Raw genomic sequence first — 23,868 nt, forward strand, 5'->3', positions numbered from 1 at the left:
TCTGTGTCTATAGACACAGACAGAACTACTCAGATTAAAGCCTGCACGAGCGCCCCTATAGAAAGCAGCTCTCTATGGTAGGCACTCGCTAAAGAGGAGCCAAGAGCGACGGCGGAGGATCTAAGAAGAAGAGGATCGGGGCTGCTTTGTGCAAAAGCATTGCATAGACCAGGTACATATGACATGTTTATAATTTTAATAAAAAAACAACACAAAGCTTTATAATCACTTTAAGAACATTTAATCCCCAAGAGTTAACCACTTCCCGACCGCCTCATAGCAGATTTACTGCTACAGGAAGGCCGTTCTGTGCAGAATCACATATATACACTATTAGCCAGATTCATAGAGAGTTACGCCGGCGTATCAGTAGATAAGCCGTCGTAACTCTGTATCTAATTTTTAGGCTGGCCGCTAGGTGGCGCTTCCGTTGAGTTCGGCGTAGAATATGTAAATGACTAGATATGCCGATTCACGAACGTACGTGCGCCCGTCGCAGTAAAGATACGCCGTTTCCGTAAGAGATACGCCGCGTAAAGATAAAGCTGCCCCCAGGAGGCGTAGTCAATGTTAAGTATGGCCGTCGTTCCCGCGTCGAAATTTGAAAATTTTATGTTGTTTGCGTAAGTCATTCGTGAATAGGGCTGAACGTAATTTACGTTCACGTCGAAACCAATACGTCCTTGCGGCGTACTTTGGCGCAATACACACTGGGTTCGTAAAAAACGTCAATCACGTCAGGTCACCCCCCGTTAACATAAAACACGCCCCCTCATCCTCATTTGAATTAGGCGCGCTTATGCCGGCCCTATTTACGCTATGCCGCCGTAAGTTAGGAGGCAAGTACTTTGTGAATACAGTACTTGCCTCTCTGACTTAAGGCGGCGTAGAGTAAATACGATACGCTACGCCGCCTTAAAGTTGCGGCGGCATCTCTGAATCTAGCTATATATTACCAAAAGCATTGGGACCTGCCTTTACACCGGGGATATGCAATTAGCGGACCTCCAGCTGTTGCAGAACTACAATTCCTATGAGGCATAGCAAGACTCTGACAGCCACAAGCATGACACCAGAGTCAGAGGCATGATGGGACTTGTAGTTTTGCAACAGCTGGAGGTCTGCTAATTGCATATCCCTGCTTTACATGCTCATGAATTTTAATGGCATCCCAGTCTTTGTCTGTAGGGTTCAATATTGAGTTGCCCATCCTTGCAGCTATAACAGCTTCAACTCTTCTGGGAAGACTGTCTACAAGGTTTAGGAGAGTGTCTATGGAAATATTTGATCATTCTTCTAGAAGCACATTTGTGAGGTCAGGCACTTATGTGGAGGAAAAGGCCTGGTTTGCAGTCTCCACGCTAATTCATCCCAAAGGTGTTCTACTTGGTTGAGTTCAGGAATCTGTGAAAGCCAGTCAAGTTCCTCCATCCCAAACTCGCTCATCCATGTCTTTATGGACCTTGCTATGAATCACCCCTGTGCGATTCTGCATCTCAGCATAGGGGGCGTGTGCCGCTTCTGATGTGATTGTCACAGCAGAAGCAAATCAGATGGTGCTGGCCAATGGATGTCTGCCGTCACCCACCGATCAAGGAGAGAGGCTTGATGGAGCTCTGCAATGTGATGGATTTTCCAGCACATCCCTCAGTGAAAGCAGCACACATAGTACACAAAAACACTGGTTAGGAACACATTAAATCCTTTGATTGCTGTAGATGTTTAACCCATTCCCAGCCAGTGTCATTAGTACAGTGTCAGTGCATATTTTTAGCACTGATGATTGTATTAGTGTCACTGGTTCCCACAAAGTGTCAGTTAGTGTCAGATATCTATAGCACAGTCATGCTATAAGTCACTGATCGCTGCCATTAATAGTTTAAAAAATTTAAATAAAAAAATCCCAGTATATATATATATATATATATATATATATATATATATATACACCACAGTTAACGCTATAACTTTTGCACAAACCAATCAATACAGTATATGCTTATTGGTATTATTTTACCAAAAATATGTAGCAGAAAACCTATTGGCCTACATTTATGAAGAAATTCATTTTTTCATTGGATATGTTTTATAGCAGAAAATAAAAAATATATGTATATTTTTTTATCGCAGTAGGAAACAGGCAGTGAAGCCGCAAGACTTCACCGCCTGTTTCCCTCAGTAAGGATGGTGGCGCCGGGAGCTGCCAGGATCGAGGGATCAGCCTCAGGGGGGGCGACATCGTGGGCGCCTAGGACACACTCAGCCCCTTATACCTGTACACACTCAGCCCACTCACCTGTACGCACTCAGCCCCCTCACACCTGTATGCACTCAACAACCTCATACCTGTACCCACTCAGCCCCCTCATACCTGTACGCAGTTTGCCCACCCACCTGTAAGCACTCAGCCCCCTCACACCTGTACGCACTCAGGCACCTCATACCTGTAAACACTCAGCTGCCCCCCCACACACACATACCTGTACACACTCAGCTGCCCCCCCCCCACACCTGTAAAAACTGAGGTGCCCCCCTCCCCTCACACCTGTACATACTCAGCTGTCCCCCCCCCACACACATCTTTAAATACACAGAGCTCTGCCCCCATACACAAACAGCCCCTCCTCCCTTGTACTCACAGCCCCCACTTGTATAGTGGTCTTCCTTGTCCCAGGTCTTGATTCCACATGTCACTGTGAAAATAAATTGCTGGCAGCACACACGAGGGGCGCACGTACATGAAGCAGCCAGGGGTAGCAGTATAGAGCAGATGTGAGCTCAGGGACACTGAACAACAGACAATGCCCACTCGCACAAACACAGAGTGCCAGCACAGATACAGAACACCTCCTGCACCCGCCACTGCCTTGTCCCGGCTCTGATAACCGGCCTGACACCCCCCCAATGTGTGGCACTACAGTTCAGGTCATTAAGTAGTGGACGTACAATATATGGATTATTTTTGGAGAATAGGGACATTGTTTAGTGTCACTTTAAGTTATATTTTGGGCATTATAAAGTAGTTTAGTACAGAAAAGTGTGAGGAAAAAATTTGCTATGCAAAACATATATTTTCACAGAAGCAATTGGGCCAAGTAATGACATTTATTTTAAAAGTTTAGTTAAACATTCAGTGATTCCGTGAAGTAGAAGGAACCAAACAAAAAATAAGCAAAACATTGGCACCAAATAAATAGCTTACATTTTTTCTGCTGTACTATTTTTACATAAGGTTGCTATGGAAACTGTTACAGTAGTCTAAAAGTTTAGTGTGGAAATGTTTTAGTCTGTTGTAACACACAAATTAGCTTATATTAATCACGGCAATAGATATGGAGGCATCGTCTACAACAGTGTCTGAACTCGCAAACCTAGGAATAAATCCTGCTGGGTCATGTAAAGCAGAATGTTTAGGCCTTATAGGAGCTTTTTCTATAATGTGCAAGCATGCACAGCATATTTGCACATCATGGTGTGCTTACCTCTCAAAGTGCCCTCCCCCAACAATGTTACGTCTTCTCTTCTTGGTTTCCAGCTTTTCCCCATCTCCTGGGTCCAGAGTCTTTGACTGTCTTGATTGGCCAGGCTTTGATTATGTTACTCACTTGCATGTACATAGGATTTGCCTTATCCTGATACCTATTCCTGGCTACTATAGCTCTACTTTAGAGGAAACTCATACTGGGAGGCAAACATGGGCGTCCGCAGGTAGGGGCAGGGGGGGGTCAAATGCCCCCCCCCCTGGAATCAGGGATCAGGTGGGGGTGCAGGCAGCCGGCACCTGGGTGACACCCGCCAGAGAGAGAGAGCCACGCTGCCTGGTGCCACCAGAGAGAGAGCCGTGCTGTCTGGCGCCACCAGAGAGAGAGCCATGCTGCCCGGCGCCACCAGAGAGAGAGCCACGCTGCCCAGTACACCAGAGAGAGAGCCACACTGCCCAGTGCCACCAGAGCGAGCCGCGCTGCCCAGCCCCACCAGAGAGAGCCGCGCTGCCCAGCCCCACCAGAGAGAGCTGCGCTGCCCAGCCCCACCAGAGAGAGCTGCGCTGCCCAGCGCCACCAGAGAGAGCCGCTGCCAGGGTACAAAAATGCTACACTACTGACCAAAGTGAACGATCGTCCAGCCAGGGGAGGGATCACTGCTGTAGCTTTGCTGGGTCTGGTAAGAGGGCCTGCCAGCCATTATCCATCACTTATCCTGGGGACTGTACTACATCTGAAATCTCTGACCATGATAATGTGAGAATGACATTGTTGAAAAGGGGTGGAGCATGGGTGACCCTAAAATTATGCCCCCCCCCCAAAAAAAACGTTCTGTGGACGCCCATGGAGGCATATATACAGTATCTCACAAAAGTGAGTACACCCCTCAAATTTTGGAAAATATTTTATTATATATTTTCATGGGACAACACTGAAGAAATTACACTTTGCTACAATGTAAAGTAGTGAGTGTACAGCTTGTATAACAGTGTAAATTTTCTGTCCCCTCAAAATAACTCAACACACAGCCATTAATGTCTAAACCGCTGGCAACAAAAGTGAGTACACCCCTAAGTAAATGTCCAAATTGGGCCCAATTAGCCATTTCTTTCCCCGCTGTCATGTGACTGACTCATTAGTGTTACAAGGTCTCAGGTGTGAATGGTTAGCGGGTGTGTTAAATTTGGTGTTATCGCTCTCACTCTCTCATACTGGTCACTGGAAGTTCAACATGGCACCTCATGGCAAAGAACTCTGAGGATCCGAAAAAAATTATTGTTGCTCTACATAAAGATGGCCTAGGCTATAAGAAGATTGCAAAAAACCCTGAAACTGAGCATGGTGGCCAAGACCATAACAGGACAGGTTCCACTCAGAACAGGCCTCGCCATGGTCAACCAAAGAAGTTGAGTGCACGTGCTCAGCATCATATCCAGAGGTTGTCTTTGGGAAATAGACGTATGTCCAATGCAAGGCTATGAGCTCTAGATTGGACTTGTTGATGTCGAAAGAGCAAAGGAGAGAAGAGGCTGTGGGTCTTACAACCTGGAGGGAGCCTGCAGGACCGAAGGATTGGGTAAATAAAATGCTTTTTAAGGCCCCTAGATCTAAACAAGCATTTAAACCCTGCATTGCGTTGGCAGCTGCAGTCAGTGGCGGATTTTTCCTTTCCCTGTAGTTCAGTTTGGCTTGAACACCATTTAGAGGATTTTGTGTGTGTGATATTTCCATCAGAGCACAAAAGACTCCCTTTGTATCCTGGGTACCTATGATACTGATTAGCTGTGGTATGCCAAGAAAGATTAATAATTAATCACATTTCTGCCTATTTACATCACAGACACAGAAGGACACCATAAAAACGAATGAATTCTCTTCACAGCAAGAACTACAGTGATAATAGAATTCTGATATTTGCTTAGTGGAGCTATTTACTAGAACTCACGTTTTATTCCCGCAGAGTCAATGTGAAGCGATGTGTTTATCCGGCAGTGGATGTGACCTGAGATCATATTCCAGATAATAATTTCTCCGTCATAACTCGAGCTGGCAAGGAGATTAGGTGGATTTTGAGCAATGCACAGAATGTCTTCACGGTGACCTCGTATCTACAGGGGAAGAGACAACACAAACTCTGAGGCCATTTCCCACAATCCTTCACACTAGATTCTGTATATTCACTCTGATCATGGAAAAGTATTTGTGCTCATAACCCTCATAAAACCAAACAGAGCTAGTTACTGCTTAGTATAGCATAGCTCCCAACTGTCCCTGATTTGGAGGGACTGTCCCTCTGTCCCTCATCCCTCCTCATATGTCCCTCATTTTGGTCTGATATATATAGTTGCATACCTCCCAACCGTCCCGTATTTCGCGGGAAAGTCCCGCGGTTCGCGGTAAATCCCGCGGTCCCGCGAGCAGCGCTATTTTCCAGCGATTTCACCCCCCCCACGCGCGATTACCGCGATTCGCGGCAAATCGTGATCCCGCGATTCACGCTAAACCCCCCCCCCCGCTCACCAACTCTGACCCCCCCCCGCTCAACAACTCTTACCTGTGAACCACCCCCGCTCAACAACTTTGATCCGACCCCCCCCCCTCGCTCAACAACTTGAAAAGTTGGGAGGTATGTAGTTGTATATAAAATGCACTTTTTATCTATCAAATCTTGCTGCATTTATAAATTCCAACAGCCAATATAAAGCCAAAAGCCAATATAAAGGAATAGTAGTGAAAAAAACAGCACTTGTGGGTTTAACCAATCTTATTTTTGTACAATTCTCCTTTAACCTCCCTGGCGGTACGATTATTTCAGAAAAAAGGTGCTGAAAGCGGTAACATTATTTGCAAGAAAATTTGGCGTTTTATACTGTAGGCCTGTAATTCTTAGGAATAACTCACTTAAATCTGACCAAACAAGAGTCTAGTAGGCATCCCGGGTATGACATTTTTTTTTAAACAAAATTATAAATTATAATATAATAAATAATTATAAATAATTCTAACAAATAATAATATAATTATAATAAAAATTATTCAATAATGTAATCAACTCAAAATCACTGAAATTTGCTCAGTTGCAGAATTGTCGCTGTCATTACTTTTATTTTTTTATGACGAATTTCCCCACAAATCGCTATCGCACAATTCTGCAAGTGATTATAATTTATTATCGCTGTTTTCTAGCTGCTCTAAAACCATTTTTGACATAAAGGGGCACTTTTGGTTGCTATGGACAATCTACAGTTTGCAGGCAGAAAGAACAGTTTTTATTATATAAAAGAACATGTAGGGCACTGGGCAGACCACTAGGGACAAGGGGTGTGTGTTTTTTTTACATACAGTACTGTGATCTGTAAGATTACAGTATACTGTATGTAAGGTGTTTGTTTACCTTTTTGAATTTGGCGCCGTTCTCCGCTCCCGTGCGTCGTAAAGGTCCAGGAAACGAAGATCGGCGGCTCACAGAGGCACTGTGTGAATCGAGCGAGGTCCCGCTCGCTTACACAGCGCAGATAAGTCGCTGGATTCAGGGACAAGGTAAGTAACTTTGTCTGTGGCTGCAGCGAGGCGAGCCCGAGTCTGACTCGGGGTTACCGATCGTAGCCAAAAAATCTCACCCCGAGTCTGACTCGGGAATACCGCCAGGGGGGTTAAGGGGGCGTGGCAAGGAGTGTGTCCTATGCCTGCATACTTTTGGTAATAGGTGTCCCTCATTCCCATCTCAGAAAGTTGGGAGGTATGGTATAGTCATTGTTGTCGTATTGCTATGACAAATAAAAAACTTGATCTTATAAAATGTACAGATTTTATTGTAAATAAACAATGTTAAAGCGCATCTCTACCGGAAAAAAAATATTAAAAGCCAGCAGCTACAAATACTGCTGACTTTTAATATTAGGGCACTTACCTGTCCTGGAGTCCAGTGACGTCGGCAGCAGAGGACGTGCGATCGCTCGTCACTCTGCTGCCCCGCCATCCTTGGTGAGGGAATCAGGAAGTGAAGCGCTCTGGCTTCACTGCCCGATTACCTACGGCGCATGCATGAGTCGCGCAGCGCCATCCTCACTGGTTCCCGTTGTGTTCTGGGAGCTGAGTGTTTTCCAGAACACAACGGGCGGGGCGGGAAGTGACGTACTCCCCGCAGAGTCCCTGCAGAGTTGACTCCCGGAAGTGGGTACAAATACCTGTCTTTGACAGGTATCTGCACCCTCCTCCCCCCTGAAAGATGTCAAATGTGACACCGGAGGGGGGGGAGGGTTCAGATGAGCGGAAGTTCCACTTTAGGGTGGAGCTCCGCTTTAACAATGAACTGAACCTATATCATAGGCGTGCACACAGGGCATGTGGCACAGGGCATGTGGCACAGATTTCTCCTGCTTGGACCCCTGATATTTCACCAAAACCACTTAACCACTTAAGCCACGAACCATTTTGTTGCTAAAGGACCAGGCCCCTTTTTGCGAGTCGGCACTGTGTCGCTTTAACTGACAATTGTGTGGTCATGCGACGTGGCTCTGAAAACAAAATGTATGTCTTTTTTTTTTCCACAAATAGAGCTTTCTTTTGGTGGTATTTGATCACCTCTGCGGCTTTTATTTTTTGCGCTATAAACAAAAATAGAGTGACATTTTTTAAAAAATTCAATATTTTTTACTTTTTTTTATAATAACCCGACCGGGTCGCGATCACGGCGACGGCGTGTGCGACCCACAGCTGTGCATATTAAAGGGGACGTACCTGTACGCCAATATGCGCAGCCGTGCCATTCTGCCAAAGTACATCGACGTGCAGCAGTCAGCAAGCGGTAAAATTGTAAAGAAAAAATACAAAAAAATAAAATAGTAAAAAAATAAAATAATACAAATAATAACCGTCCACTGCCCTACTGATACTGTCAGTACTGTCAGTATATATACACGCATATGTGTTTGAGCTTCAGGGTGCACACCTATGACCCATATTGTTAATTGTGTATGTTGTAGGTATATTTTAATATAGTGTATGTAAACAGAAGGCCTCATGCATATTGGGTGTTTAGACCCCGTACATACCTCCCAACTTTTTGAGATTGGAATGAGGGACACCTATCAGCAAAAGTATGCAGGCATAGGACACACCCCCTTAACCACTTAACCACCAGCCGCCGTCCACAAACGGCGGCAAGGTGGTTGCTTAACTGGGGGTCGCCGTTCTGAAACGGCGCCCCGCAGAAGCTGTAATGCGCGCCGCCTCGGGCGCGCACACTGAAAATTCTGTGCGCGCCGGGTCTATGAGACCCGGCGCTACACAGATCACGGTAACTGACCGGCAACGGCGGTCTTTTACCATGTGATCGCGCCGTCCAATGACGGCGCGATCACAGGTAAACAAACCGGCGTCATTTGATCACGCCGGTTCCTCCCTCCTCTCGCTGTACCGATCGGTACAGTGTGAGAGGAGAGCGCGGATGGCAGCAGCAGTGTGGGATGGATCTGTGACTATTGCAGTCACAGATCCATCCATCCCTGCTCAGCCATCCCTGCATTAACCCCTGCAATACTCTGCCTTCCCTGCGCAATACTCTGCAATGCTCTGCCTTCCCTGCGCAATTACTCTGCAATACCCCCGCGCAATACTCTGCAAAACACCCGCGCAATACTCTGCAAAACACCCGCGCAATACTCTGCAAAACACCCGCGCAATACTCTGCAAAACACCCGCGCAATACTCTGCAAAACCCCCGTGCAATACTCTGCAATACCCCCGCGCAATACTCTGCAAAACCCCCGCGCAATACTCTGCAATACCCCCGCGCAATACTCTGCAATACCCCCGCGCAATACTCTGCAATACCCCCGCTCAATACACTGCAATACCCCCGCACCAATACTCTGCAATACCCCCGCGCAATACTCTGCAGTACCCCTTGCGCAATACTCTGCAGTACCCCCGCGCAATACTCTGCAATACCCCCGCGCAATACTCTGCAATACCCCCGCGCAATACTCTGCAATACCCCCGCGCAATACTCTGCAATACCTCCGCGCAATACTCTGCAATACCCCCGCGCAATACTCTGCAGTACCCCCTGCCAATACTCTGCAGTACCCCTTGCGCAATACTCTGCAGTACCCCCGCACAATACTCTGCAATACCCCCCGTGCAATACTCTGCAATACCCCCCGTGCAATACTCTGCAGTACCCCCCGCACAATACTCTGCAATACCCCCCGCACAATACTCTGCAATACCCCCGCGCAATACTCTGCAGTACCCCACGCACAATACTCTGCAATACCCCCACGCACAATACTCTGCAATACCCCACGCACAATACTCTGCAATACCCCCACGCACAATACTCTGCAATACCCCCCACACAATACTCTGCAATACCCCTGCACCATACTCTGCAATACCCCCCACACAATACTCTGCAATACCCCCCACACAATACTCTGCAATACCCCCCACACAATACTCTGCAATACCCCCCACACAATACTCTGCAATAGCCCCCACACAATACTCTGCAATACCCCCGCACCAATACTCTGCAATACCCCCGCACCAATACTCTGCAATACCCACGCACCATACTCTGCAATACCCCCGCACCAATACTCTGCAATACCCCCACACCAATACTTTGCAATACCCCGGCCAATACTTTGCAATACCCCGGCCAATACTCTGCAATACCCAGAAAATACTCTGGGGAAAAAAATGTGTTTTAACCACTTCCCGCCCACGTCATATGAGGTCCTTGACTTTGTGCAGGGATATCTAAATGATGCCTGCAGCTACAGGCATCATTCAGATATCATTTTTTTCAGCCGGCGATTCTCTACACCATAAGAACAATCATGGCGGCTGTTCCGCCTCTTGATCGTTCTTACGGGAGGCAAAAGGGGACGTCCCCACTCCCTTCGCCCTCCGGTGCTTCTTCTGACTCACCGCTGCGATCGAAGCCAGGATCGTTTTTTTTCTTGTTTTTTTTCAGGCTTCCCAGCCTAGAGGTGAGATGTGGGGTCTTATTGACCCCATATCTCACTGTAAAGAGGACCTGTCATGCTATATTCCTATTACAAGGGATGTTTCCATTCCTTGTAATTGGAATAAAAGTGATCAAAACATTTATTTTTGGGGAAAAACGTGTCAAACTAAAATAAATTAAGTAAAATGAACAATAAAAATAAAAAAAAAATATTTAAAGCGCCCCTGTTCCCGCGTGCTCGTATACAGAAGCGAATGTGTACGTAAGTCCCGCCCACATATGAAAACGGTGTTCAAACCACACATGTGGGGTATCGCTGCGAACGTTGGAGCGAGAGCAATAATTTTGGTCCCAGACCTCCTCTGTAACTAAAAACATGTAACCAGTAAAAACATTTAAAACGTCACCTATGGGGATTTTTAAGTAGCGAAGTTTGGCGCCATTCCACAAGCGTGTGCAATATTGAAGGGTGACATGTTGGGTATCTATTTACTCGGCGTAACTTCGTCTTTCATATTATGCAAAAACATTGGGCTAACTTTAATGTTTTTTTTTTTAAAAAGCACAAAACTGTTTTATTTCCCAAAAAAATGCGGTCGAAAAATTGCTGTGCAAATACCATGCGCGATAAAAAGTTGCAACGACCGCCATTGTATTCTCTAGGGTCTTTGCTAAAAAAGCATATATAATGTTTTGGGGTTCTATGTAATTTTCTAGCAAATAAATGATGATTTTTACATGTAGGAGAGGAATGTCAGAATTGGTCTGGGTGTTCCAGAACGCCTGATGGTGCTCCCTGCATGTTGGGCCTCTCTATGTGGCCACGCTGTGTAAAAGTCTCACACATGTGGTATCGCCATACTCGGGAGGAATAGCAGAATGTGTTTTGGGGTGTAATTTGTGGTATGCATATGCTGTGTGTGAGAAATAACCTGCTAATATGAAACTTTTGTGGAAAAAAAAAAAAAAAAAAAAAAAACCTTGATTTTGCAAAGAATTGTGGGAAAAAATGACAACTTCAAAAAACTCACCATGCCTCTTTCTAAATACATTGGAATGTCTTCTTTCCAAAAAGGGGTCATTTGGGGGGTATTTGTACTTTTCTGGCATGTTAGGGTCTCAAGAAATGAGAGAGGCTGTCAGTACATCAGATGTGATCAAATTGATCAATTTTCAGTAATTGGTACCATAGCTTGTAGACCCTATAACTTTCACCCAGACTAAATAATATCCAAATATTATTTTTTTTTAACCAAAGATATGTAGCAGTATACATTTTAGGCCAAATTTATGAAGAAAAATTCATTTTTTGCAAAATCTTATAATAGAAATGAAGAAAAATTCATTTTTTTACAAAATTTTCGTTCTTTTTTCATTTATAGCGAAAAAAATAAAAACCGCAGAGGTGATCAAATACCACCAAAAGAAAGCTCTATTTGTGGGAAAAAAAGGACAAAAATTTCATTTGGTTACAGTGTTGTATGACTGAGTTATTGTCATTCAAAATGTGAGAGCACCGAAAGCTGAAAATTGGTCTGGTTATTAAGTGGGTTTAAGTGCCCAGTTGTCAAGTGGTTAAAGGAGAATTGTACAAAAAACAAGATTGGTTAAACCCACAAGTGATTTTTTTTTTACCACTACTATTCCTTTATATTGGCTTTTTACAAATGCAGCAATTTAGAAATTGAATGAAAGGTTTAGCGCTGGAAAACAATTTTTGATAGTTAAAAAGTGCATTTTATATATATATATATATATATATATATATATATATATATATATATATATATATATATATATATATATATATATATATATTAATATATATATAGATCAGACCAAAATGAAGGACAAATGAAGAGGAAAGAGGGACAGAGGGACATTGCTCCAAATCAGGGACAGTCCCTCGAAATCAGGGAAAGTTGGGAGCTATGCCCATACATTAGGTTCCAGCATGTTTTGTATGTCCAGGACAGGTGCAGCATCCAGCCCCACTGCCAGCGTCCTGTCAGAATATATTACAGGCTAAGATGCATGGCAGCTGGATGCTGCACCAAGTGATACTTATGTTTAGGGCTGCAACTATTTAGGAATACATGCCTGCAATGCAAAACTGGGGGTTCCAGGCATACACCTCTGAATGCATACAGCTGTAAATACTGCACCTGTGCCTCCTGGGCATAAGACAACACCGGGATTTGACGCAAAGCGGATAAACGCCCAGTGTGCACTGAAAAAACAATTTATAAGGAGCTACTTCAGCAGGCTGGATTCACAAGTTATGTGTATTTGTGCCCTGCAGTGCCACTTATTCTGGATTCTGAAGGGCATCCCAACACACCTGTGCTACAGTGCACAACACAGAGCACAGTAATGCACTACCATGCATTGTGGTATGCTGTATCGCTAAAAATGGTGTATGTACCTTCTGTGTGTTTAATGTGTTTAGGCAGCTTATTCAAAAAATAGCAAAAAAATAAAAAAACACAGCAGAAGTACCACAAAGTTTGTATGGCTGGGATCATTTGTTAAAAACAATACTCCTGTACACTGCCACATTCTCCTTAAAAAGTGTGATTTGTATGCCTGAAAGAATGTAACACATAACAATCTGCTGTGCAAGTCAAATGAGAATTTAATATTTTGCATACTGTATTTATTTAAAATGCATGGCACCCACGCGTACAAGAGTTTTAATTAATAGATTGTTCATTTTTTATTGTACAATATAAGAAATTTATGATGAGAATTCAGAAGGCTTTGGGGAAAGTGTAGAAAAAAAGTTGAATATTTATGAGCTCAGGATCATGAATAACCTGTCTACAAATCTCTGCAGCATTTGAAGAACTTATTTTAGGATATTTACTTTAGTGAAAATAAAAAAGATAATGTAAAAGAAAATGTGATTTGCAGGAAAACTGTCATGGACCCTCCGTGTAGTAACTTTTTGCAGGTCAAGGCTACCAGTTCATGCCTTAAATCAGTGCTCTTTAACCTTTTTGGAACCAGGGATCGGTTTAGTGGAAGAAGATTTTTTTAGCACTTCAGTTATCCTGATACCATATGGTGTCGTGTCGGGATGATTGAAGTGCATTATTTCTACTGTTACAGTATATCAGTGGGAGCCACTTGCCACTAAAGCCTGCCACCAGATGCAGTGCGTCACTAGCCTGCCACCACAGCCACCAGATGTACCTTGTCACTAGCCTGTCACCAGATGCAGCGGGTCACTAGCCTGCCATCATAGCCACCAGATGCAGCTTGTCACTAGCATGCCACCGCAGCCACTAAATGCAGCTTGTCACTAGCCTGCCACCACCGCCACCAGATGCAGCTTGTCACTAGCCTGCCATCACAGCCACCAGATGTAGCTTTTTTTATTTTTTTTGGTGCGACAGTAGATGGGATATTCACAATCATAAAACGAATCCAAACTTTTCACTAATCATCTCCAGCCTTTCCCGGAAGTAACAGGAAATAGACAGTATATAGGACTCTGTAAGAGCAATCCCAATCCGCATAACATCCTCTGGCACTTAGTTTTCTTTTAGCACTTGCACAATTAAGAGTCCACAGCAAGGTCTTTACTCACTCATTAAGGGCGATAAAGGATCCTTCTCTAAAACGGGACTTCAGGACAGTGCCCTCCAATAAATAATCCTCTGACAATCATACTGTTCATTTGAATCTCCCTGCCCTATATTCTGGAAAATGTTTCCAGAAGCAGGTGGGAGGAATCAAGCACCTAGCTTAGGAAACCATGAACAGACAAAACAAATAGATAACTGCTCCACTCACTACAGGAAAGCCAACAACTAGATTTAGCCTAGCAGCCTAACTAGAGGAGGGTGTTACACTTCTGGTGGCCAAATAGACTATTTTGCATTAGTGGCTCCATTCTGATCTCCCACTAATCATAAGTGATTGTAAATGCAAAATTATAAAAATATTAATAAAAAAAAAAACCCAAACAGGTTCATACTTACCTGCTCTGTGTAGTGGAATTGCACAGAGTGGCCCAAAACCTCCTCATTTCAGGTCCCCCACTGGCGCTTCTGGCTCCATCTCTCTGGTGAGTGCCTCCATAGGAAGCTGCTTCCTATGGGGGCACTCATGTGGACTCGCTCCGGAGCCTAGCTGTCTGCATCTATCGACGCATACAGCGGGTCTCCATCCCACCCCCCTCAGTTAAGTAAAAGGGGAGGTGAGGGGGTGACAGTGATGCCTAAACATTTTTTCATTTAATGCAAGGTATGCAGTAAGGTAAAAACATGTTTAGGCATTATAACCACTGTTCTCTTTTTTAATACTTTTTCTTGGGTCTCTTTCTTTATGTAGCCATGAGAATACAACTATGGCCCGGATTCACATACATTGGTGCATATTTATGACGGCGTAGCGTATCGAATATACGCTACGCCGACGCAGCGCAGAGAGGCAAGCACAGTATTCAGGAAGCCAGTGCTCCCACTCGCTCTCAAATCTACGCTGGGTTTCCTCTGCGTAAGCCAGCATAGGAAGTGGGCAAGAGCCATGCTAATGAGGCGTGACCCCATGCAAATGATGGGCCAAGCGCCATAGAAGTACTTAAAACGAACGGCGCATGCGCCGCCCCGTGGGCACATCCCAGTGCGCATGCTCAAAATCACATCGGAACTACTCCCTAAGATACGACGGATCACTGCCTACGACGTGAACGTAACCTACGCCCAGCCCTATTCACGTACTACGTAAACAACGTAAAATATGACGGCTGTGTTCCCTGGTCCATACCTTAGCATGAGTTGCGCCTCATATATGGGGAATAACTTTACGCTGGACGTACGACTTACGCAAACCGCATATATTATGCGCCGGGCGCAAGTACGTTCGTGAATCGGCGTATCTCCCTCATTTGCATATGTGCATAGAAAATCAATGGGAGCGGCAAATGCGCCCAGCGTAAATATGCGCCCACGATACGACAGCGTAGGCAAGTTACGTCGGTCGTAGGAAGCCTATTTTTAGGCGTATCTCAGATTGTGGGCACGTGCATAGATACGACGGCGCATAGTTAGACTTACGCGGCGTATCTCGAGATATGTCGGCGTAAGTGCTTTGTGAATCCGGGCCTATGTTTCTAATGCTATGTACACACGGTCGGAATTTCTGACAACACATGTTCGGTGTGAGCTTGTTGTCGGAAAATCCGACCGTGTGTAGGCTCCATCGGACATTTGCAGTCGGAATTTCCGACAACAAATGTTTAAGAGCTGGTTCTCAAGTTTTTGTCAGAAATTCCGATCGCCTGTAGCCAATTCCGACACAAAAACCCTACGCATGCTTGGAATCAATTTGACGCATGCTCGGAATCATTGAACTTAATTTTGGCTCGTCGTAGTGTTGTACGTGACCATGTTCCTGACGTTCGGAATTTCCGACAACAATTGTGTGACTGTGTGTATGCAAGACAAATTTGAGCGAACAGTCCGTTGGAAAAAAATCCACAGTTGTGATCGTGTGTACGCGGCGTTACTATCCAATTGCTGTGGCCTTTCCATAATCACTTGCTTCACCGCTGTACACCTCAGCAATCTTTACTGCCCAAATGTTGTGGCCTCTTGTTTTTTTTTATGTGCATGTGAAAAAACAAAAACATAAAATACAGTTTTTCGTTATCGGCATTGGTTTTGCCTGAGCTTCCATTCTTTGAAGTTCAAACATAAGTGAAGAGGATGACAATGTAAGAATATAGAAAACAAAGATATGTTTAACAATGCCTTTTGTCATCAGTCCCTTACCAAATCATCCTTCCATCCTGGCTGTGGCTCTTGGAAATGATGAAGATCATCATCAGAATCCTGCAAAACAACAAGGTCACTTTATCAGAGCTTAAAGCACAGGGCTGAATTCTATAATGACATAGGAGAACTGTGGGACCTCAGAGAAAGAACCCTTGGTGTATAAAACATGCCTGTCTGTCCGTTGTTGGGGAAACAACGTTTTGCTTTGTTACCAAAGCATCCTCTGTATGATACCTAGGACCAAGTGAAGAATATGTATATGCTGCAGAAAATGTATTAAGTTACAGCTGACTGAATGTCACTAGTAAAAAAGAAATGCCCTTAAATTCTCACAAATACACAAGCTCTTCTGGCAAAATGCTAACGTTGCCCTTGTGATTTAACACACTATTCCCACCGTGAAACATGGTGGTGGTAGCATCAAGTTGTGGAGATGCTTTTCTTCAGCAGGGACAGGGAAGATGGTCAGTGTTGATGGAAAGATGGATGGAGCCAAATACAGAGCAATCTTAGAAGAAAACCTGTAATGCCTCGTACACACGATCGGAAATTTCCGTCAAGAAAAGTTCGATGTGAGCTTTTGGTCGGAAATTCCGACCGTGTGTAGGCCCCATTAGACTTTTTCTGTCGGAATTTGAGAGCTGGTTCTCAAATTTTCAGACGGGAAAAGTTCTTGTCGGAAATTCCGATCGTCTGTATGCAATTTGACGCATGCTCGGAATCATTGAACTTAATTTTTCTCGGCTCATTGTAGTGCTGTACGTCACCACGTTCTTGACGGTCGGAATTTTGTGTATGCAACACAAGTTTGAGCCAAAATTCTGTCGGAAAAAAACCCACGTTTTTCAAGTCGGAAATTCCGATCGTGTGTACGCGGCATTAGAGTCTGCAAAAAGCTTAAAACTGAGGCGAAGGTTCACCTTCCAGCAGAACAATGAACCTAAACATACAGCCAGAGCTACAACTGAATGGTCAAAGTCCAGACCTAAATTCAACTGAGAATCTGTGGCAAGACTCGAAAATTGCTTTTTAAGATGCTCTTCGTCCAATCTGACAGAGCTTAAGCTATTTTGCAAAGAAGAATGGTCAACAATTTCACTCTCTAGATATGCAAAGCCAGACATCCCCAAAAAGACTTCCAACTGTAATCGCAGAGAAAAGTGGTTCTATAAAGTATTGACTCAGGGGGGCTGAATACAAATGCACACCACACTTTTCAAATATTTATTTATAAGAAAAAATTGAAAACCTTTTATCATTTTCCTTCCACTTCACAATTATGTGTCACTTTGTGATGGTCTTTCACATAAAATCCCAATAAAATACATTTACGTTTTTTGTTGCAACATGACAAAATGTGGAAAATTTCAAGGGGTATGAATACTTTTTCAAGGCACTGTAGGCTATAGTGAATAATGTGTTGTTTTCTGTTTTGGGTCTGTTTCTATCAACCAACCTATTACCATATAATTATGTTCTCCCTGCCTTTGGTTTTCCTCAGGGTGATACAGTTAACTTCCACAATATAAAACATACAGGTACACTTGGATTTCACATGGTTTCTGTCTCTAGTATCTGTGTGTAGACATTAGCTTGTAAGCCCCACTGGGGCAGGGACTGATGTAAGATGTTCCACAATACACTGCTGACTGTATATAGAAATGTCTACCGTGCTACAAGTGACAAAAATAAAAATATTCTCACTACAGGCTCAATAGCCCATAATCACTATTCTTATTTTTTTCTAATTATTATATATATATGGAGAAAAGGGAAGAGATGTTGCGCAACATCTCTTCCCTTTTCTCCATTTACATTGTGTATGTATGACACTGTGTTGTTGCAGCTCTGTTAGTAATTTTTGACTGTTTTCTAGCGCAGTAACTCCTTTTTTATTATATATATATATACAGGGCTTTTTTTCAGGGGGAACTTGGGGGAACTCAGTTCCACCACCTCTGGCTCAGACCCTTTGGTGCCTGCTCACCACAATTACTTGTAAACACAGAAGTCTGGTTTCTGTGTTTACAAGTGACAGCTCTGCACTCTGTGTGTAACCCCCTGAACTCTGTACTCTGTATGTAATGCAATCCTGGTATTTAATGCCCCTTTAAGACCCTTCTACTGTTTGTGAAATCTGAACGGGTCATGGTTGAGTTCCTGAACCTATTTTCTGAGAAAAAAAGCTCTGTATATATATATATATATATATATATATATATATATATATATATATATATAATTTTTTTTTTTATAAATGGCAATATTTAATTAGTAGAAAATAAATGGAATACCCGCGCTTAGGATAAGAGGTGGGAAATGTAAATAATGTAAATTATAAGACTGCGGCCCCCCCTCTTTTGTATCCCCAAGAGGATACAAATAAAAATAAAAAAAGGAATAAAATTGGGGTGTGGGGGTAGTGGCGCTGTCTGTTCAGTAGCCACTGGCTAAAGAGGAAGTTACCTTACGAAACGCGCGTAAAGCGGTTACACGCACACGCACTTCCCGGGTGGAACAGCTTACTAGCTCAGTGGAACGCACGGCGTCCGGCAGCTGCTACCACATACATACCGGACTGATAGTGCCGTGTCTGCACATCTGCGATTATCGCAGACAGTTCATCTTTTATTTATTTTTTCAACTTTTTTATTTTTTATTCAATTTTATTTTTAATTATCCTTGTCTTGATTAGTTTATGGGCAATACTATACACTGTTTGTACACGCTCATATTTTATTTAGCACGCCAAGCTCTTAGTGGCAGTGCAATAAAGCTTACCCTGGTTTTTACATATCACGCTATGGGAGCCTGTCTTTTTTTCTGGAGGAGTCTTGACGATTAGGAAGATCTTTGCCACCTGGTGGAAGTCGTTCCCAGATAGCTCAGGGAAGGAAGGATTGGGATCAAGAGACATCGCAGTGTGTTGTGCACCCTACCCCTGCAGGGGTGAGGGCTTCTGGTGAGTGGGGACCCAAGTGGGGGGAGCACCGGGACCACCGCGCTTACACAAACTGCATAGTGTGATCACCCAGCACAGCAAGAAGCACTGTTTGAAGTTGATTACTGCACTCAAGTTGAATTTGAATTTCAATTAACTGTTTGAGGATTCATCACTTTACTGCTGTGACTTTACTTTTTGTGACATTTTTTACACATACTTTTGGATTGACTTTATGGTTTCACTTTTTGGTGTTTTTGTGTTACACTTTTCATTATCCAACACAGTTGGGTACATATATCCAACTCTGGTTATCACAGGATTTAATACTTTTTGGTGATATATGCTGATGTTTTTTGCACAATTGTGCGCATACTATATTTATATTCAACTATTATGCTACGGGCATCACAAGACTTTATTTCACTTTAGGTTCACATATATTTATATTTTGCTAGCGGAGTTCTAGTTCAATTTATTTTATTTGCATCTATTTCACACATATGCGCCTATTTTTATCCACATAGTATGTTTGGTCTAACTAGCAATAGTTTTCCACTCTAGTGACTCACTATATAGTTACATTACTTTGGTTTAGATGCTGCTTCATATTTTTGTTTAGATATACTCAGCTGTGCCTAGCATTATATCTTAATTCCAGGCTGGTGGATGCCATCGCTCGTGGAACTAGTGTGCATTACTGCATATATATTGCCGTGTGTCTCTTTTTTCTCTTTAGCCAGTGGCTACTGAACAGACAGCACACCACAATATTTAATTAGTGCCAATCTTCTACAGCTGGATAAAGATGTATATTTACTTAATCCTAATGTCCTTCTACTGATTTTATGTGAGATTTTCCCAGAATGTAAAATTCCCAGATCTACCACTATAAAAAGCATACTCACAATATACATATTTATCCTTCGATCCCATCCAACAGCCACAATATATCTGAAAGAAAATGAAAATATGACTTATTTATATAATTCTTACATTGTCATCCTCTTCACTTATGCTTAACAATTTGGTATAGTAACAAAGGCAAAGTTGCACACAGCATTGAAAATTATTTTGGTTGGGGATTTAGTTAGGACAGGTAGCAGTGTGGTGCGCCAGGCAGAAAACACTCAAGCCTCGTACACACGATAGGTTAACCAGAGGACAATGGTCTGAAGGACCGTTGTCCTAGGTTAACCTATGAAGGTGACTGATGGTCCGTCGTGCGTACACACCATCAGTTAAAAAAACGATCGTGTCAGAACGCGGTGACGTAAAACACAACGACGTGCTGAAAAAAAAGTTCAATGCTTCCAAGCATGCGTCGACTTGATTCTGAGCATGCGTGGATTTTTAACTGATGGTTGTGCGTACTAACGATCGGTTTTGACCTATCGGTTAGCAATCCATCGGTTCAATTTTAAAGCAAGTTGCCATTTTTTAACCTAAGGTTAAATAACCTATGGGGCCTACACACGATCGGTTTGGACCGATGAAAACGGTCCTTCAGACCGTTGTCCTCTGGTTAACCTATCGTGTGTACAAGGCCTATGAGTCCTGGTGCAAACATAGGAATATGGTAATGAAAGTTCAGCAAAACAGAAGGGTTCCGACTGGAAGGCAACCCAACCGGGAACACTGACAAGATGTAACAGCGATGTATGAGAAGAGGGAAGTCTCAGGGAAGCTGACAGCATCTGTCTCGAGGAGCGGAATGCAGCCTTGTTGGTCTGTACCCAAATGGGGATCTTTCCAGGAAGGATGGTGGTGTGTTCCCTACTCCTCCAGAATCTTTCCCTGATGCAAAGTACTGTCCTTGAAAGATTCGGTCTCTAAACTGCCACTCACAAAATGCGTGCAAAACCTGGGTCTTAGACTCTAGGGTCTTAAACAGCTAGGATCACTTGACGTTGCCTTGGGGAGGAGCAACAAACGGGACGAATCGTACATCCGAATGAGGAGAAACATCTAAAGCTGAGCGGCTAAACGGAGGATTGTTTGTTGCTTTTTCTAGATCGGTGGATTCGTGAGTGTGCTCTTATCACAAGCTTGATATCTGTTCCCAAATGGTTCATGCATGATTGCGCTATGAGGATTGTTTCTTTTCTCTCTCTGTTTCTTATGAGCTGATCAAATGTGGAAGATCTGACATCTACATGTGAAACAACCAGCTAAGAGTCTGAGAGCCTGATCGCACCATACATTCTTTCAAGCCAGTATACAGCATTGGGTTTTGCACACAGGAGGTGTATTATATGTGCACACACTCAGTATGCATTGGGACTATTCATTTAGTTTTGTATACACGTAATTGATTCATTTGAATCATCTGTAGTTTGTTTCAAAGGTTTTTACATCACAGGAGTTAATACTCAGCGCATATTATTATTATTGAATAGCTCTGATCTGCAGAACACTGAAGTGACCCTGAGCTTACAGCAGAATGGGGGATGCAGGTCCATATGATGGCAGGACCTGGCAGCCAAAGGGTTAAAGCAAATTTCTACTTTTGCAATGTGTTCCCATTCTCGCAGCTTGCCTAATTTTTTTTTTTTTATTCTCACATTTTGGATGTTTCTTGTGAGGTATATGCTAGGTTTTTTGAACAATGTTATAATGAGCCTGTCCCAGGTCTGTCTTCATTAACGTGCAATGCCAGCCTCTACACTTTAAACCCCTTGTTAGGACAGACAATGTTCAAGTCTAGTGTAGTGCCTGTGTACTTTTCAGTACAGGTGCTATGTCAAATTTAGTGGGGGATGAGAGAGTTACCTTGCTCTCATCTGTGCTGTTTACTAAATAGGGTTTCTGTCGGTTCTGGACTGTCCTGTGGGTCATTCTGTGCTCCAGAGATGTAGTTCCATCTCTGGATGGCAGGTGGCGCCAGAGGGGTCCAGGCGGAGCCGCTTTCCTCCAGCTGCCAATTAGAGGAGTGTTTCCCTCGCAGGGCATGCTGGGGGAGGGTATTTCTGTGGCAGATGCCATTTGGTGGGGTTCTTCGCGGGTTCCTGGTTCCAGGTGCGGCACCCACCTTTAGGGTGTGCGCACATCACGGGCCCCAGCGATATGGCCTACCAGGCCGGGGCGCACGTGCTACGCGGAGTTCCTGACTCTGGGCCCTCGTGGCCCGGAGCAACTGATGCTGCCAAGGGGCCCCAGTGACTTACTGGGTCCCTCAACTTTATCAAGAAGATCCCAAGCGAGTTGTGCTGTTCAGTGGGGAGTCGGTCTGAGGAGAACCCTGAGGCAGGTGATCCAATAGGGCTTAGACGAACCATCAGGGATCTGGGTGACCGGACACTGACAGGTTGTATGATGCAAACTGTCAGTCGGTGACCCCAAACTATCAAGTCTACCTGGGGAAGATTCAGGCAAATTATAGACTGGGGGGATTCGCTCTACTATACACGCTTTCAAGTACTGGGCCTGTGGCAGAAGTCTCATCACTAAATCCTAATCCTATTGGAGCCAGGTCTGTGGCAGAGACTTGTTCCTTCCCAGAAGTTCTAGTGACGCTCCGGCTGCCAGGCTTGTGAGAGAGACCTGTCCGGGGGCACTATACCCACTTCGACTGAAGTGACGACGAAGTAAAAGCCGATACTAGAAGCAGGATTGCTTCAATCTATCCATAGGCCTGAATCTGCATGTTCTTCTTTCACTAACCTACTTCTATCTACCTCAGTTGGATTTTTGGTCGTGTTGGACCAGTAATAAAGCATTAAAAACGTCACCCTGCTATCTGGACATTCCGTCATTGCTTCACACCATCATCATCATCCCTAGACACATCATAGAGGTAACATAATTACGCTGATCCCAAATCTAACCAGCGGCTCCTTCGGGGATGGCGCTACACGAGCTCTGCCTGCACAGTATAGACAGGATAAAAGCAAACACAGCCGCCCAGTCCCCTCACAAACAAAGAGAACTACTTAGGATTTTTTCTTGTTGGAGGGTCCAGAATAGAACATCTAAAAAAAGTGAACTTCAATTTTTTTTTTTCATGTTTTGTTATGTGAATGGGGGCATGTAACAAATACAAAGTAGGTGCTATCCCAGCTTGGCTGCAAGGTGGAAATACACTTTAAAGTTATGGGGGTGAGGAAAGGAGGAGGTGGCAATGTCAGCAAATAGATCTGTAATCCAAGAGAGAACTCACATAGGGCTGGCAACACTGCCAAGGAATTGTCAATCAAATCCAGTGTTGCCACCAGCCCACTACATGACATTAGGTGCTTCTGAATTTCTGCCATGTTTAGTATTTTTCAGTTGAAAAGAAAAAATAATGTAGCGCCAAAACTATAAAAAAGGGGGTAACCACTAATTGGTTGTGAGGATGTGACCTCTATAGTGAGAGTTGTATTTAGGAAAAACAAACTCTGTGAAATGTTCATACATATAGAACAAAGCTATATTAACACTGAGTGCTAGTAATATACCTGGATGGTATTAAGTAGCATACAAAAGAAAAATCTTAAGTGATAAAATAATTATAAATGTGAACAAACACAAAAAATAAATGTTCTGAAAAGTAGGAAGGGGGGGCACTCCCAGAGCTTCCCAAGAGCTGACTGTTCGTCACTTCAGTTGGAAAAACACCTCTTCCACATCAATGGAGAATCCTTTCCCTCAGAAACTGCACATCTTCAAAAGGACATTCCTTGGCATATAAAAGTTAGGGTA

At 43.7% G+C, this 23,868-nt stretch overlaps 1 protein-coding gene across 1 annotated transcript in view; it reads right to left on the reverse strand.

The window, feature by feature from the left end:
- The window catches only part of LOC120929180 (WD repeat-containing protein on Y chromosome-like), a 181,936-nt gene that overhangs the window by 33,214 nt on the left and 124,854 nt on the right, over positions 1-23,868 (reverse strand). The window contains exons 20-22 of the mRNA XM_040340457.1: positions 20,094-20,139; positions 16,242-16,301; positions 5,428-5,590 (exon numbers count right to left, since the gene is read on the reverse strand). Of these exons, the coding sequence (XP_040196391.1) occupies positions 5,428-5,590; positions 16,242-16,301; positions 20,094-20,139 (269 nt within the window). The remainder of the gene's footprint in view (positions 1-5,427; positions 5,591-16,241; positions 16,302-20,093; positions 20,140-23,868) is intronic.

This window comes from Rana temporaria, chromosome 2 (genome assembly GCF_905171775.1).
Source record: "Rana temporaria chromosome 2, aRanTem1.1, whole genome shotgun sequence".
Lineage (NCBI taxonomy): Eukaryota > Metazoa > Chordata > Amphibia > Anura > Ranidae > Rana > Rana temporaria.